The 13,961-nt window shown below is 44.2% G+C and overlaps 1 protein-coding gene across 2 annotated transcripts; it reads right to left on the bottom strand.

The window, feature by feature from the left end:
- Positions 1–819: 819 nt before the first annotated feature.
- On the bottom strand, positions 820–13,269 carry EI24 (EI24 autophagy associated transmembrane protein). 2 transcript variants are annotated; one of them, XM_032426389.1, is made up of 11 exons: positions 13,064–13,269; positions 10,707–10,819; positions 8,214–8,359; positions 7,659–7,719; positions 6,554–6,620; positions 5,945–6,069; positions 5,495–5,614; positions 5,023–5,134; positions 4,221–4,332; positions 3,758–3,832; positions 820–1,956 (listed from the first exon to the last, which is right to left on the bottom strand). In XM_032426389.1, the coding sequence occupies exons 2-11, from the start codon at positions 10,746–10,748 to the stop codon at positions 1,794–1,796; spliced, it is 1,023 nt and encodes a 340-aa protein (XP_032282280.1). In that variant the 5' UTR covers positions 10,749–10,819; positions 13,064–13,269; the 3' UTR covers positions 820–1,793. The 2 variants fall into 2 exon arrangements, with proteins under 2 accessions (XP_032282280.1, XP_032282282.1); XM_032426391.1 differs by lacking the exon at positions 13,064–13,269 and adding an exon at positions 10,925–12,885.
- Between the last annotated feature and the right edge of the window lie 692 nt (positions 13,270–13,961).

Here is a 13,961-nt window from a genome sequence, read left to right as displayed (position 1 = left end):
AGATGGTTGTCAGATTTTTACTGCACATATGCCTGGCCTTTCAATTACACCAATAAAACTTTGCAGACTCCTCACTTTCGACTTTGCGCATTTTTCTATAGCGAGGCACAGTGCTGGATAAGAATCATGTGCCTTCATCCACGTAACAACTCACCCTTCTAAAGTGAGACCAGCTTAGTTGGTACAAACACAAATTTCAGGCAGCTAAGATGTGGGCCCGTAAAGAACAAAGCCAGTTGTAAAAACTTTACACTCACCTTAAGGTAATGGCTGCTGAAATACTGAGGTCTTCTTCAAACCACCCCACAGCAACGTGGCCAAATGACCAGAGGGGTCACAGAGGAATACTGGAACGACATCTTATTTTAACTCTGTCTTTTGCAATTTCTTGTGCACAAGCTGCTAACAACACCCACTTCCAAGATGCCCACTATTCTAAAACCTGTACTTTGAACTTGCTTGTAGGTCTTCCAGCAAGGATTTTTATATCCTTATCATCTTGTAAATAAGGGTTTCTGTTAACCAAATGTCTAATCTCTTCCCTAATGCGAATGTTCAACACACTGAAACCTGAAAGGACCTCTCTCCCTTCATAAATACACAGGAGACATACATAGGGACTTTAAAACAATTCCCAATTCTATCATAAGATGTAAACATGGTTATAATCCCATAATCCACACTTCCTCACAGAACACTTTTCAGGACTAATCTCCCAAAACTACAACCAAATTGTCTGAGGCAAAGTCGTGGTTCCACTTAACCCTTTTAACGTTTCCCGAGGTGATGATTTTTGAAAATTCAACCACTACACGCTTGTCGGAAACCAGCTCACGTTTAATTGTGACATTTTAAAATTGGACAAGTGTTTTGACATCTGCCCCCCCCCCATATTTAGTCCCTTTAAAATGACAGGAAAACACCAACCAATCACAGGCTTAATGGGTTTAATAAGTGTACCCCTTCAGTTCCTATTTGCAGCACCCAATATTCCTTTGAAATACCAGACAGACCCAGCAGTGGCCAGCAGTACACTTCAGACCTTCCGAGTTCCAAGTTCAGGGTCTCTGAGCATTCGGTGTTGCAGTGGCACTTGTCCAGAACTGGTACCTCCCTTTAGCTGGGGAACTTTAAAGGTACCAGTGAAAAAGCTTCTTCCCCTTCAAGGGGAAGAAAGAAAATCACTCCCCCAAACCCAGCAGATCTGGCTGTGAGGTCTTTCCTCCTGTCCCATCTCTTCAGACTTGTTTTTTTGCAGTGGAGCCAGAGAGACCCGAATCTAACCTGAGTTACAAGAAACACTAGACAGTGATGGCTATGAAGGGAGTGGCTGGGAGCAAGTGAGATACTCCTTTCTCTCCCACATCCAATACATGTGCTTCACAAAAAAACAACACAAATTAACAGGTCCACAAAACACAACAGCTAGAATTACAAAATCCATTCATCCGAGGGTGGTGGAAGGCAGGACGGGGAGCTGGGAAGGTCAATGGCACAGGGACAAAAATAGTATTCCAATCAGTCCAGGCACGGGGGCTGGCAAGTGCTAGAAAAGAGCTACAGAAAAACCTGTGGTCCATTCAGACTCACCGGTGTTAAAAATCCACACACTGGTGACAGGAAGATTTCTGCCTTAAGCGCACCAGAGACAAAAGTCCCAATTCCTCAGACGGGAATAGGCAGAGGGCCCTTGGCAGAGCGGGTCCTGCCTTCCCTGGCAGAGGAGGGTACGAGGAAAAGAGCTTCTACAGCCTGCTTCCAAACCCACCCATCTCCTCCGGATGGCAGGCGACTCAGTGGCCTGCAGCAGCCTTCAGTTTGGCAGGAGACGGATGCGGTGAAGGGAATTTCTCTGCAGAGGTCGAGCTACTCAGGGCGGACTGCAGGTAGACCGTCTTGTGGAAAAGTCTGTTGCTTAAGAAAACCACCAAGGAGAAGAGGCGCAGCTGGAAAAGGCTGGAAGGCAAGAGACCCGACTTGTTAAATCCCCAGTTCATCAAACTTAATGTTTTAATTACTTGACAACTTACCTGACTACATTAAACTTAAAATGACACAGGGGAAAACAAGACAACTGAAATTTGATCAAGGAAGTACTATACAGATTTTAGACACACGGGTTAACAGGCAGCAACTAAAGAAGGCGCTGGGTCCAGCTGCTGTCATGAGTGCAATGGAATCACCGTTTGAAGTATAAAGGCTCAGAGGAAATAAAGTTACATTTCAGATTAATTCTGATTGGAGAAGTACTTTTCTATGGCTGTTTATAAACCTCCAGCTCTGTCTGAAGATATACTATATGTGCTTCATGTTCAAGAGTTTCAAGGGAAAGCCAATTACACCAGAGACTGCCATTACACTAAGCACTGCTGGGTAGTTAAGAGTAAGCAAACACCTGAAATAGATCTGAAATTTCTAATACATGTATCCTCACTGACTCAACCAAAATTGATCAAAGATTAAACTTTTTTTAAAATGGTAAACTTGGGGCGCCTGTGTGGCTCAGTCGTTAAGCGTCTGCCTTCGGCTCAGGTCATGATCCCAGGGTCCTGGGATCGAGCCCCACATCGGGCTCCCTTCTCCGCAGGAAGCCTGCTTCTCCCTCTCCCACTCCCCCTGCTTGTGTTCCCTCTCTCGCTGTGTCTCTGTCAAATAAATAAATTAAAAAATATATATATATTAAAAAATAAATGGTAAAACTTTAGGATTGCTATTATTATTGCTAAAGAGTCACTTCATTTTGTTTTTTAAATTTGTTTTTAGAGAGAGAGCATGCACGCACAAACGAACGAGTGCTCGAGTGGTGAGGGAAGGTCAGAGAAAAAGGGAGAGAGAATTTCAAGTGGGCTCCACGCTCAGCACGGAGCCCAACATGGGGCCTGGTCTCACGACCCTGAGATCATGACCTGAACCGAAATCAAAAGTCAGACACTGACTGGGCTGCACCACCCAGGCACCCCGCTAAAGATTCATTTTAAAATATTTTGTTTTGGGGCACCCGGGTGGCACAGTCAGTTTAGCATCTGCCTTTGGTTCAGGTCATGATCTCAGGGTCGTGGGATCGAGCCCAGAGGAACCTGCTCAGCGGTGAGTCTGCTTCTCCCTCTCCCTCTGCTGCCCGGCCCCCTCATACTCTCGCTCAAATAAATAAAATATTAAAAAATACTTTGTTTTACTATCACTATCAATAAACTCATGTAAGCCAGATCACATGATCCACTATAAAAAGTTGACCATTCTTACAAAAATGGGTTTCACTACAGGTGTCTACAGTGCCTTATACTCAGTGACTTAAATTTTTTTTTTTTTTAAAGATTTTATTTATTTATTTGAGAGAGAGGATGAGAGGAGAGAGAGAGCACATGAGACGGGGGAGGGTCAGAGGGAGAAGCAGACTCCCCGCTGAGCAGGGAGCCCGATGCGGGACTCGATCCCGGGACTCCAGGATCATGACCTGAGCTGAAGGCAGTCGCTTAACCAACTGAGCCACCCAGGCACCCCTCAGTGACTTAAATTTTAAGAATATGTATAATAGCATCATTTTCTGAAACATAGGTGCATATGTGCCTGCGGAAAATTGGGGGATATATTCCGAAAGTGTTCTTCTCTCATCATAGTGTATATTAACGCTTTCCTACACTGTAAGAGATTATTTTTTTAAAAAGAGTCTCATTCCTATAATTGTGACCTTATAGTCCCGATCCTTTATACAGAGACACAGCTTACTATACTTTAGCTAATACCGGCTAGTACTTACTATGCTTTGCCAGGGGTCTTTGCTTCATTGGCGCTGATAATAAATAGAGGAAAGAGGATGGAGAAGAGGCAGCCACTGTAAACAGAAGAGAAACAGACACCTTCATGACAACCATGACTTTGGAGAAGAGATTAGAAACCCAGAGTTCCCTTGCCTCCAGAGCTAACATCATGGCTTGATGAAACCTTAATCTATCAAACACATCTTCAAAAAAAAACTTTTTTTGTTTTCCTAAGCACTAGCTACAGTAAACACTGCTCCGGGAGGCAATATAAAAGAATATGGCATTTAGCATCATGCAGACTAGATTTTAATGCTGACAAATGTCTATCTGTCAAAGAGAAAAAGTCTACAGGCCTCCTGATGGCCAAATAAGTGCCTACCATAAAACCAGGCATACAGAAGATGCTCCCTACACTGAGTATTTTTACTAGTCCCCATCAAGTCCCTCTGGCCAAATTACCTGATAATGTATGAGGACTGCATTGCTGTGAGGAAAGCCAAGGGCAAGCCAAATCCAAAGTAGTAAGGCCAATTCCTTTCTATGTTTGACAACCGCTGGTGCATTTCAATTCCTAAAACAAGACAGCCAATAGAATTAATAATTAGATTGCTTACTTCCTTTTAGTCAAATGACTACATATGGTAGATAAATTATTTGAGGTTTGAGTTTTTAGGTACACATCTGTCATTTGGAACAGTTAAAGCATATAAATTGGAATTGTCCAAATAATGATATAAGGCTTCTGTGTGAAGTTTTTCAATTCAATAATCACAACTTCAAAGCTGCTAGGAATTATGAATTACAACATCAGCATCCTTTGTCATGATTAGTCTCGAACAAAGTAAGGTATCAAATAAAAAGGCAGCCATTCTCTAGAAACCAAGTAACCTCTTCCAACCATAGACAACCAGACAAATATGCCAAGGTCTTTAAAACGTCCCCCAAAGAATATGAAAGCACTGACATCAAATTGATTTCTCGAATTCAAGAAAATGCGTGCTCCTTTATGCCACTGTATGGCTCAGTCAGAGCTGCATCACATTAAGCACCATGAAGGTAATGTTACATGGCCATGTCCCCCGGCATCAAAGTTACGGATTAAACCCCCTAAGCCAAGTGTAAATTCCCTCTTGTCAAAGAGGCTGCTTCCTTCCAAAGATGGTTTACCAAGGGCCTAAGTATTGAACAGTTCTCGAGAAGTCCGTTTAGCAGCACTTCCAAACTGGACCTCCTACTTCTGAGTTTCTTTAGATGGACTCACCTTTATTGAACCAACGATATTCAAAGCAGTACAGTGAGTAGAGAAGGGACATATGCAGAAGACTAACCAGCTGACCAACAAGGTGGATGGGAAAGAGACTCACGAACATCCCCTAAAGAACAAATATGGGAAATCAGAATCCCAAAGCTTCAAGACCGAACACTCTTCGCCCGCCACTATGAGTCATCCCCCTCTGCCTCTGTAATACAGCCTCATAGATGCTCCTCACGTTTCTCGACAGCAGGAGAGTGGAGAATGCCCATGGGCAGGGAAGAGGAGGTCAATTCATGTTGCTTATTATTTTACAATTTTTTAAATTTTCTAGTTGTTTCTGTGAAAAAATGATTTAAAAATCATTACCTCCCATAAAGCTTATCTGCCCCAGTTTAAATGCAATACTCTGTCTTTGTGAAGCTCATTTTAACGAACCTTTTTTCAAAACTTGCCCATGTACCCAGAAGGCCAGTCTCACCTGGATGAGGAAAAGAGCCTGCAGCAAAAGGTTGAAGAGCATGTCAGCAATTATTTTGCTGACACTAGGGAATGGATGAGGCTTCCTCCCTGATACCTCAAATGCCAGGTCAGCTATGTCCTGTAACAGAGAAAGTAGCTCACCAAAACATGAGTAAGATGGCTTCACCACCCATCCCCAAAGCTAAGGTCGCTGGTCTACCATTAGATCTGCCAGGTGAGAAAAGCTCCTGGACATCTGGCCAAGGGAGGCTTTTGTGGCCTGAGACAATAATTCCATTTTACAAGCGCACAAAGATCACCCACTGGCTGCATGAGCAAGAAAGGTTAAGGCTATGAAATCATTCCCTGCATGGCCACCGACCACCAGGCTAAAACCTGCCACCCATCAACCCACCACCCATCAACCATCACGCTGCAGGACCCAGACTCCATTCTGCCATGGACCTACTTGAAACCAAATGGCATTTACAACTTTGCTAAGCACAAACAGAGGGAGCACCCAAAGAGCACTGAAAATGGACGTAAGGAAGAATTCCAGCCACGACCAAACATCTCCATGTAGTGATGGATCACCTAAAAAAAGGGGGGAAAAGAGTTGTCAGTTTAAACACCAAACATGGAACTCCTAGGTGGTCACTCTTCCCCCCACCCCCCACCTATGTTTCCTGCCAGCGCATCACCATACGGATTTCAGACAACTGTCCTCTTCGGACACACACCCACCTCTAGTCACAGCTCTCATTCAGAGGAGCCATCTGTGCTGCTTACCTGGTGGTGACTGAGAGGTCTCTAACAGCACACGCTATGCAGGAAACTACCCGAGTTTCAATCCCAGCTCTGTCACTTACTAATGGTTTAACCTCAGTAACCAATTTCTATTTCCTCACCCATAAAAAAGCTATCTGTAACAGTACCCACTCAAAGGGTGGTTGAGAGGCTTGAGCTAAGAACATCTAAAGCTCCTGGTACGCAGTAGTGTTCCACGAAGCGAGGGAGACAGGGAAATACCTCCCACCCCCATCCCAGGCAGGTGGCACACAGCAATGCATATACTTACCAATAATTTGGGCTGTCACCGACTGTAGTACAGGAATAAACACTCGATAAAACAAGAGGAGACTTAACTAAAGGAAAGAAGTAATAAACATTAAAAGCTCTTCTTTAAAACAAGAGTTCCAAGTTTCAGTGTCATTATTTTCCAGATAGAGGTGACTTTTCAAGGAAGCTTGAAGAGACACCAAAACTGAGAGCTATTTCTATCTCCCAATACTCCCCTAAGGTACAAACCTGACATTGCCTGTGAAAACAGTGAGACTCCTGGGGACATAGATGAACGTTTCAAATATTGTTCAGACCAAAATACAGGTACATACTAAATACGTAGTAATACTTTTATTAAACATCTGGAAACATCTGTGAAATGTTTAGGTCAAGACAACTTGAGTTATATTGAATTCCAAGTCAAAAAAAAAAAAAAAAAAATTTAACTACCTGTTCTTCAAAGTACTTAAACTTCTCTTAAGTCTGTGTTGGCTCTTGATGAACTCTAGGTAACTTTTTCTGGTATGGGTTTTAATAGTAATCAATTCTAATAGATTGATAAGACCAGATGAGAGGATAACCATGCCCCTGTCCTTCTGCCCTTCCCTTCTGATCTCCCATAGTGGCTCTTAGCCAAAATGTCCAATGTCAAGAGGAACTCTTTTAACATTAAAACTGGTGAAATAGTCATTTTTTTTTAAAATAAAAGTGTAGAGGCGCCTGGGTGGCTCAGTTGGTTAAGCATCTGACTCCTGATTTTGGCTCAGGTCATGATCTCAGGGTCATGGGATCGAGACCCGCACTGGGCTCTGTGCTGGGCACGGAGCCTGCTTGAGATTCTCTCCCTTTCCCTCTGCCTCCCTGTTTGTGTTCTCTCTCAAAAAATAAAATAAAAAATAAAAATAAAAGTGTATATTTAGGGCTATCCCTGACATTTACATACAAGTGTTCTTTGTGTGGGAATAAAATCACCACTGGTGCACAGACTGCTCAGTTATGGTCTTGAGCATGTATCACCACGTGAAAACTACTTGTCTCAGTTTCAAGGCAAGAGTCAAGAACTATTAACATAGCAACAACCTGAAAATAAGGCACCTGGCATTTGAGGAAAAAGAACTTACCCAGAATACTCCACCATTCCAAGCGCAGCACTGGAAAATTCTACTAACGATACGTGGCTCACTGGAAAAGACCACATGTATTTAGCTCGTAAGATATACAGGCTATTTCCAGATCATCATTCAGTCACTCCCCACCTTAGACCTTTTGTTGGTTACTGTTATTTTTCTAGCACCTATTATTCTCCCAATGTTCTCCTAGTGTCAATGAGAAAAGTCTAAAAATATTTCTAGAGAAGCAGTTTTTCTTCTTTGTGTGTGTGTGTGTGTGTGTGTGTGTGTGTGTGTGTGGTTCTCAATTCACCATTCTGTCTTTTAAAACACCATGACATTCTCAGCAAGCATGATTGCTAGACCCTAGTTTAATTCAATGTGGGGCGGGGGGTGGAAGAGTCACCTGTAATATTTTTTGGAAAAAAATGCAAAAATGCAAAAAGCAAACAAGGGGGTACTGAAATTCCAAGTGACTATATAGGATCTTAATTCTATACTAAGGACCAGTCACTTCCTGAAGTCCCTCCCCCTCAGACATTTCCTGACATCAGCCCCACTCCTTACCTCTCTTGCTTCCTTTCTATACTTTGGGCTCTCCTCTGTGCCAGCACACTGCTTGCCCTTCTTCGACGCTGCTCCTCTCTCTTTTGCTGAATCCGAGCATCTAGCTTTGAGATGGTACAAATTCCCCAGATGGAGTCTTTGATTCCCTATAGACAAGGGTATTATTTTAAAGTATTTTAAAGTATTATTTTAAAGAGGAAGGATTATGGATCAGAGAAGACTTCCCTAAGTTACATAAAGTGAAGTAACAGTGGAAACCACTGAACTTATTTTGCCACAGGGCTTAAGGGAGCCTTGACAGCTTGATATAATTCAAAATTTACAGCAGTTCTAAGAATAGAACTTCTAAATATCCTTTCTCCAGATTTACCAATAATAAATGTGCTAAATTAACTTATTATTTACATGTATATATACACATTTTTTCCCGTATCAGAATGCGTATCCCTTTTTTTTTTTTAATTTGACAGAGAAGAAGAGATCACAAGCAGGAGAAGTGGCAGAGGGAGAGGGAGAAACAGGCTCCCGGCTGAGCAGGGAGCCCGATGCAGGCTTGATCCCAGGGTCCTCAGTAGTGAGTATAGTATAGTATAAATCACTACTAAACTCCAGGGATACAAGGACAAATTAAACACTGGTCTCTAGAAAGGACCAGAGGCTGGACCACAGTTAGGGAAGGACAAAGAAATTAATACTGTAACATATCCAGCAAGAGCTGGAGGATGAGAGCATGCCACATAAGACAGAAACAACATGGTAGTATAGCTAGAGGAAAGAATGTCCTTAAGGAGTGTATGAAGGGGGAGAGGGTTGTTAAGTCTATAAAGACAGTGACAGAGGCACTTGCCCACCATATTGAAAGAGCTCCAATAGCGTAAAAGTTAGTGCTACAAACCCCAGAATAGCCTATCACCCAGTTCCAAAAACTTCATTCATCCATTCATCCACCCTCATGTTAAGCATCCTCAGTGAGCTAGACATTGGTCACATGAAAACGCTCAAGAAACGGGTAGCCTACCAGGACAAGTATACAACCAAAAAACAACAAAAATAGTTTAAAATATGTGCCACAACAGATTTATGTCCAAAATGGATTGGTAGCACTGGGATATTCAACCTCACAAAGAATAGGTGGAAAAAAAACATTCTGGAAGCAAAGGCCAATCTGGACTAAAAAATGGCATTTTTACCTATTATTAGCTACTAACAAATTTTGGAGATAACTGCCAGGATACAGAAAAATGGGAATGCGCCAAGTGGTTATGTACTAACCATTGACAGCATAAATTGGCACAGTGTGCACTTGATCTTTTTATCTGCAAGTAGAGATTTATCTTGCTTTTAACTTCTAAATCTTCCACAAACTGTTTAAATATTTAAGGTAGCGAAGTTCAAAGGGCTGAGGGCCTTGTATGTGCTAAGACGATGACAGGATTCCCACCCCTGAATGCTTAGTCTAACTGGGTCAGACAAACATTAACAGTGCATTTTAGAACTGATCTAGGGTTGAAATTTTATAGCACAAGAATGGCAAGATGAGGTAAAGTTATTAAAAGTAGATCTCAGGGTGCCTGGGTGGCTTACAATTGGTTAAGTGTCTGCCTTTGGCTCAGGTCATGATCCCAGAGTCCTGGGATCAAGCCCCTAGAGCCTCCATATCAGGCTCCCTGCTCAGTGGGGAGTCTGGTTCTCCCTCTACTCCCTCCCCCTGCTCATGCTCCCTTTCCCTCTCTCAAATAAATAAATAAAAATCTTAAAAAAAAAAAAAAGTAGATCTCATTGCATGAAGTCTCTTTGACCCTTCTAAGATACTCCTTCAATTCCCCCTCTTTTACTCAAAGGTAATAAACTTTTAAGCATTCCCACTGAGGAAGGAGCCCCCTGCTCCCAAGGATATAGCTACAGGGGCTACAACCAGGGCATTAAACCTCAGACACACACTATAATGGAATTTTCTGCTATTGGTTAATTTGGGTTACTAAGTCCTAAACAGATCTTTACGGGACATTTTCCTAGAGCATCGTCATCTGCACCATGCAGAATGGGGAGAAAGTAGGTTCTGTAATGTAAATAGGAATAAAGTAGATCAGGTAATAGTATTCTATCAATGTTCATTGTTTAATGTTGGCCAGCGGACCATGGTTGCATAAAATAACTTGATGCTGGTGAAGGATATAGGGCAACTCTTTGTACTATTTTGCAACTTTTCTGTAAGTCTAAAATTATTCCAAAATAGAAACTTTTTTGAAAAAAAGGCTCTGGAGTCAAACTAACCAAGGTTCCAATACTAGAGACACTCACTAGACAGCTTTCCCAAGCTTCTGGAAGATGCAAGATAATACTTAATCTCCTGAGTAGTATGGATGAGAATGAAAACCTATAGGTGAGGGACCCAACAAATATAACAAAAATTGCCCTCCCAAAAAACCTAAAGGATTTCCTAGTCAGTTCCTGCAGCAAAAAGATTAAGAGATGACACAACGATGTACTCACCCTGGCAAGGTCCTGGAGAAAGGTCTTGACACTGTCAGCCATCTCTTCACCACCCGAACTACCAACTACACAGAGGAGGAAGAAGCGTCTCAAAATCTTTCATCATGAAGGACCTAGAAAGGGATGGAGCATAATGGGGCAACAAATAGGTATCTTACAGGTAAGTTACTTCACGTACATTTCTACGTAAGGACTTTTCCACATACTTGCATCTCTACCTGAGTGTAGCAGATTCGGGCACTCCCAGAGATGGGAACACAGGGAACTAATGCGGAAACCTGAAAGCAATACAATTTTTAAGTCACTTCCCACTCTTCCACTTTTACGTGGGGGTAAATGTGCTCTCAGTCCACGAGTCTCCTCTCTGGGCCTTGATGTCCCAAACCATCCCTCCTACACATCCCAAATACTTGCGTATTTGGAAAGGAGTGATAATTACATTTCAGTATCCTCGTAAGCGGTAGTTATACTTGATGTAGAACCTCAAACACTTGAATGAAAATACAAGAGCAAGATGAAGGTTCTGGCAAAAATGACTAAATATGCACTTCACACACAGGGTCCTTTGGCACACAAGTAAGCTTAAGGTACAATGTGAAATCGCCCACCTAGACTATCAAATAGGCCTCCCCATGTTTTCCACTTTAAATATATACATATATACACACACAATTTTAATAAACATGCAAGAAACAGTGGAATATAAATTAGGTCAAAAAAGTTCCGTGTATAAATATTCCTTAAAACACTACAGCTTTCTCATTTTAGGTATTTCTCAGGTGAATGAGAAACCTAGCTTCAAAAATTATGACAGAGTTTCACAAGCACCTTGTATACAACTCCCATTTCAAAACATAAGCACATTTTCCCTCACACATATAACCACCTCAAACTGTACCTTGACCCAACTGGACTCCTGCCACCCAGAACCAGAAGAGCAGAGAATATTGCAGCAGGAAGGTACCTGGACAACTTGCACAACACCGTATATACCATCTGCTCCTGGGGTCACATCCTATTACTTCAGATAAAGAAGTTTCTAGGGTTCAGAAACTTCTGTGAATACTCCACTTAAAAACAAAAACACCTCAGGGTGACAGGGTAACTCTGTCAGGTGAATAGTAACTATTCAGTACAGGATACCAGTTTCTGAAGACTATCACGGATTCATTCTTAACCAGCTACTTCCTCCTCTGTAAATTAAGGATATTAAAATTCTTCACAGGTCTTTTGAATAGGTGTAGTAACAGAAAAACAGTAACTTCTATATAAACACAATCCCACTAAAGACTGAGCTAGCTTGGGAGTTTGAGGAAGCCAATCACTGAGTCTGGATTTCTCACAGGACACTGACAAAGAGCGTGAAGCACTGCAGTCCTAGTCCCGCAGAACAGCTGGGTTATCTGAACCGTGGCCATTAACACCTGGCTTCCGCACGTACAAGGGGCAGGTTACCTACTAACCAACAGCGGCCGTCCAAGGACAAGTCACTCAATTCTGTAGTGAGACCCTAGCAGCCTTCCTTCACGGATACTTGATGAATTGCCCGGTTTAACAAAAAGCTGAGGCATGGAGAAAAATAGAACTTGCCACAATTTAAGACCACACAGGGGGAACTTTACAATTGAGTTGGAAGGAAATAGGATGCATCTGGTTCTCATCACTTTACAGATGCAGGAACTGGAGTCTCCGAAGTTAAATGCCTGCCCAAGATTACAGCAAATGAAAGGCTACTGCAAACTTCAAAACGCTGGTATTCTAACAGTCGGGACTTCCTTTTACTCAAACTTTGCAATGAGTTTGTTTAACCCGAGCATCCCATGGGCAACTTCTCTTGAACCTAGAAATACAGGTGGCCTTTAGATGCCGAATAGTCATTAGAGCTTGTTAAGCATCTTCTGAGGCACAATCCTGTTCTTTCATTTCTAAGCCACCAAACCCAAGTCCGGAAAGGAGGAAGCTGTTCTAGCCCACACCAGGTGCAGAAAGGGTGAGCATCCTCGCTTCTCTCGAGGGCTCCACAGACGGCTTCAAGTCCACCGGTCAGCTCGGACCCGTCTCCGCCGTAGCTCCTTGCCAATTTCGACCGGAAACATAGTTTCCCCCCAGGAACCCAGCCGTGCACGAGGTGCGGAGCACGCTCACCTCCGGTCACACGCAGAGCTAAACATAGACGCGCCGCACCTCGGGCGCCGTCTCGCGCGGCGCTGCGAGTCGGGCCAGAACCTTCCTGCTAGGGTTCCCCTCCCGAAGCCCCTGCCCGGAACCACGCACCCCCGCGCTCGGGCCCTCGCAGGGCCTCGCAGGGCCCCAGCCGCCGCGGCGCCAGTGGCCTGGCTCGGCCAGTCTGCACTTACCCGGCCGCTCCGCCGCCGCGGCTCCGGCCCACCCGGCCCCTCGTCCACCGCGGGCCCACTCGGCTCCTATTGGACCCTCCGCGCCCGGCCGCCAGCTCCCGCCCGGGCGCTCCCAGGGCCGGGGCCGCTGCGCCCGCACTGGGCATGCCCGGGCCGCACGGGGCCGCTGGGAAGTCGGGCGGGCGCCGAGCCGAGCGGAGCCGAGCACAGCCGCGCCGCGCAGCCCGGGGTGGGGTGGGGTGGAGGGGGCGGGGTCGCAGCGGCGGAGGGGGCGGGGCCAGGCGGGGCGGCGGAGCCTGGGAAATGCAGTCCGTGCGCCAACCCCGCCCGTCCCGCGCCGAGTCCGGGGACGCCCAGGAACGCCCAGCGCGCTTCGCGGACCGCCTTCCTCATCCAGTCCTGCCGCATCCCTCATCCTGTTTTTTGCCCTCCCCGTTTACTCCTGCGGGGTTGCTTGTCCTTCTAAAACCCTACGAAACCTAACAGGAGAACAAAATACAGAGGTCACCTTGCTTTATCTACTTGGAAATTTTCTGTAACCAAAGGGTACTATACAACGATGGGCTTAAGTCAAGATCATTAAGAACAGGACACGGCGCCATGCAGTTCGGCTGCATTAGGTGTGCACTCTGCCGGCAAAATGATGGTTGAGATTAAAATTCTAAAAGTGAATAGAAGTAAAGCCTTTTCATCTCCATCCCCACCAATCCATTTTTACCCCAGGGATGGCAACTCCTTAGCATCCACATTAAGCCTCACCGAGAACTTTTTCTTTTCTATTCCCAGCCTCTTATATCTCACCATTTCTTTTCTTTTAATATTTCCCTTTACCTCTTGTGTTTAGAACTGCTAGTGCTAGGGCCACCTATAGGATCAGATTTTTACCACGGGAAGCTAT

Source organism: Phoca vitulina, unplaced genomic scaffold (assembly GCF_004348235.1).
Source record: "Phoca vitulina isolate PV1807 unplaced genomic scaffold, GSC_HSeal_1.0 scaffold34, whole genome shotgun sequence".
Classification (NCBI taxonomy): domain Eukaryota; kingdom Metazoa; phylum Chordata; class Mammalia; order Carnivora; family Phocidae; genus Phoca; species Phoca vitulina.
The sequence above is the reverse complement of the archived record's forward strand: the minus strand, read 5'-3'. Positions and strand labels throughout refer to the sequence as shown.

Excerpts from the sequence above, each read along its gene's own strand:
- EI24 (XM_032426389.1), bottom strand. The coding sequence starts at position 10,748 with ATGGCTGACAGTGTCAAGACCTTTCTCCAGGACCTTGCCAGG. Across the intron at positions 6,621-7,658 it reads GGAATGGTGGAGTATTCTGG|TTAAGTCTCCTCTTGTTTTA; the intron begins GTAAGTTCTTTT and ends TCTTTCCTTTAG. Across the intron at positions 1,957-3,757 it reads AAGACCCCTGGCAAAGCATA|CCTTTTCCAGCTGCGCCTCT; the intron begins GTAAGTACTAGC and ends CTTGCCTTCCAG.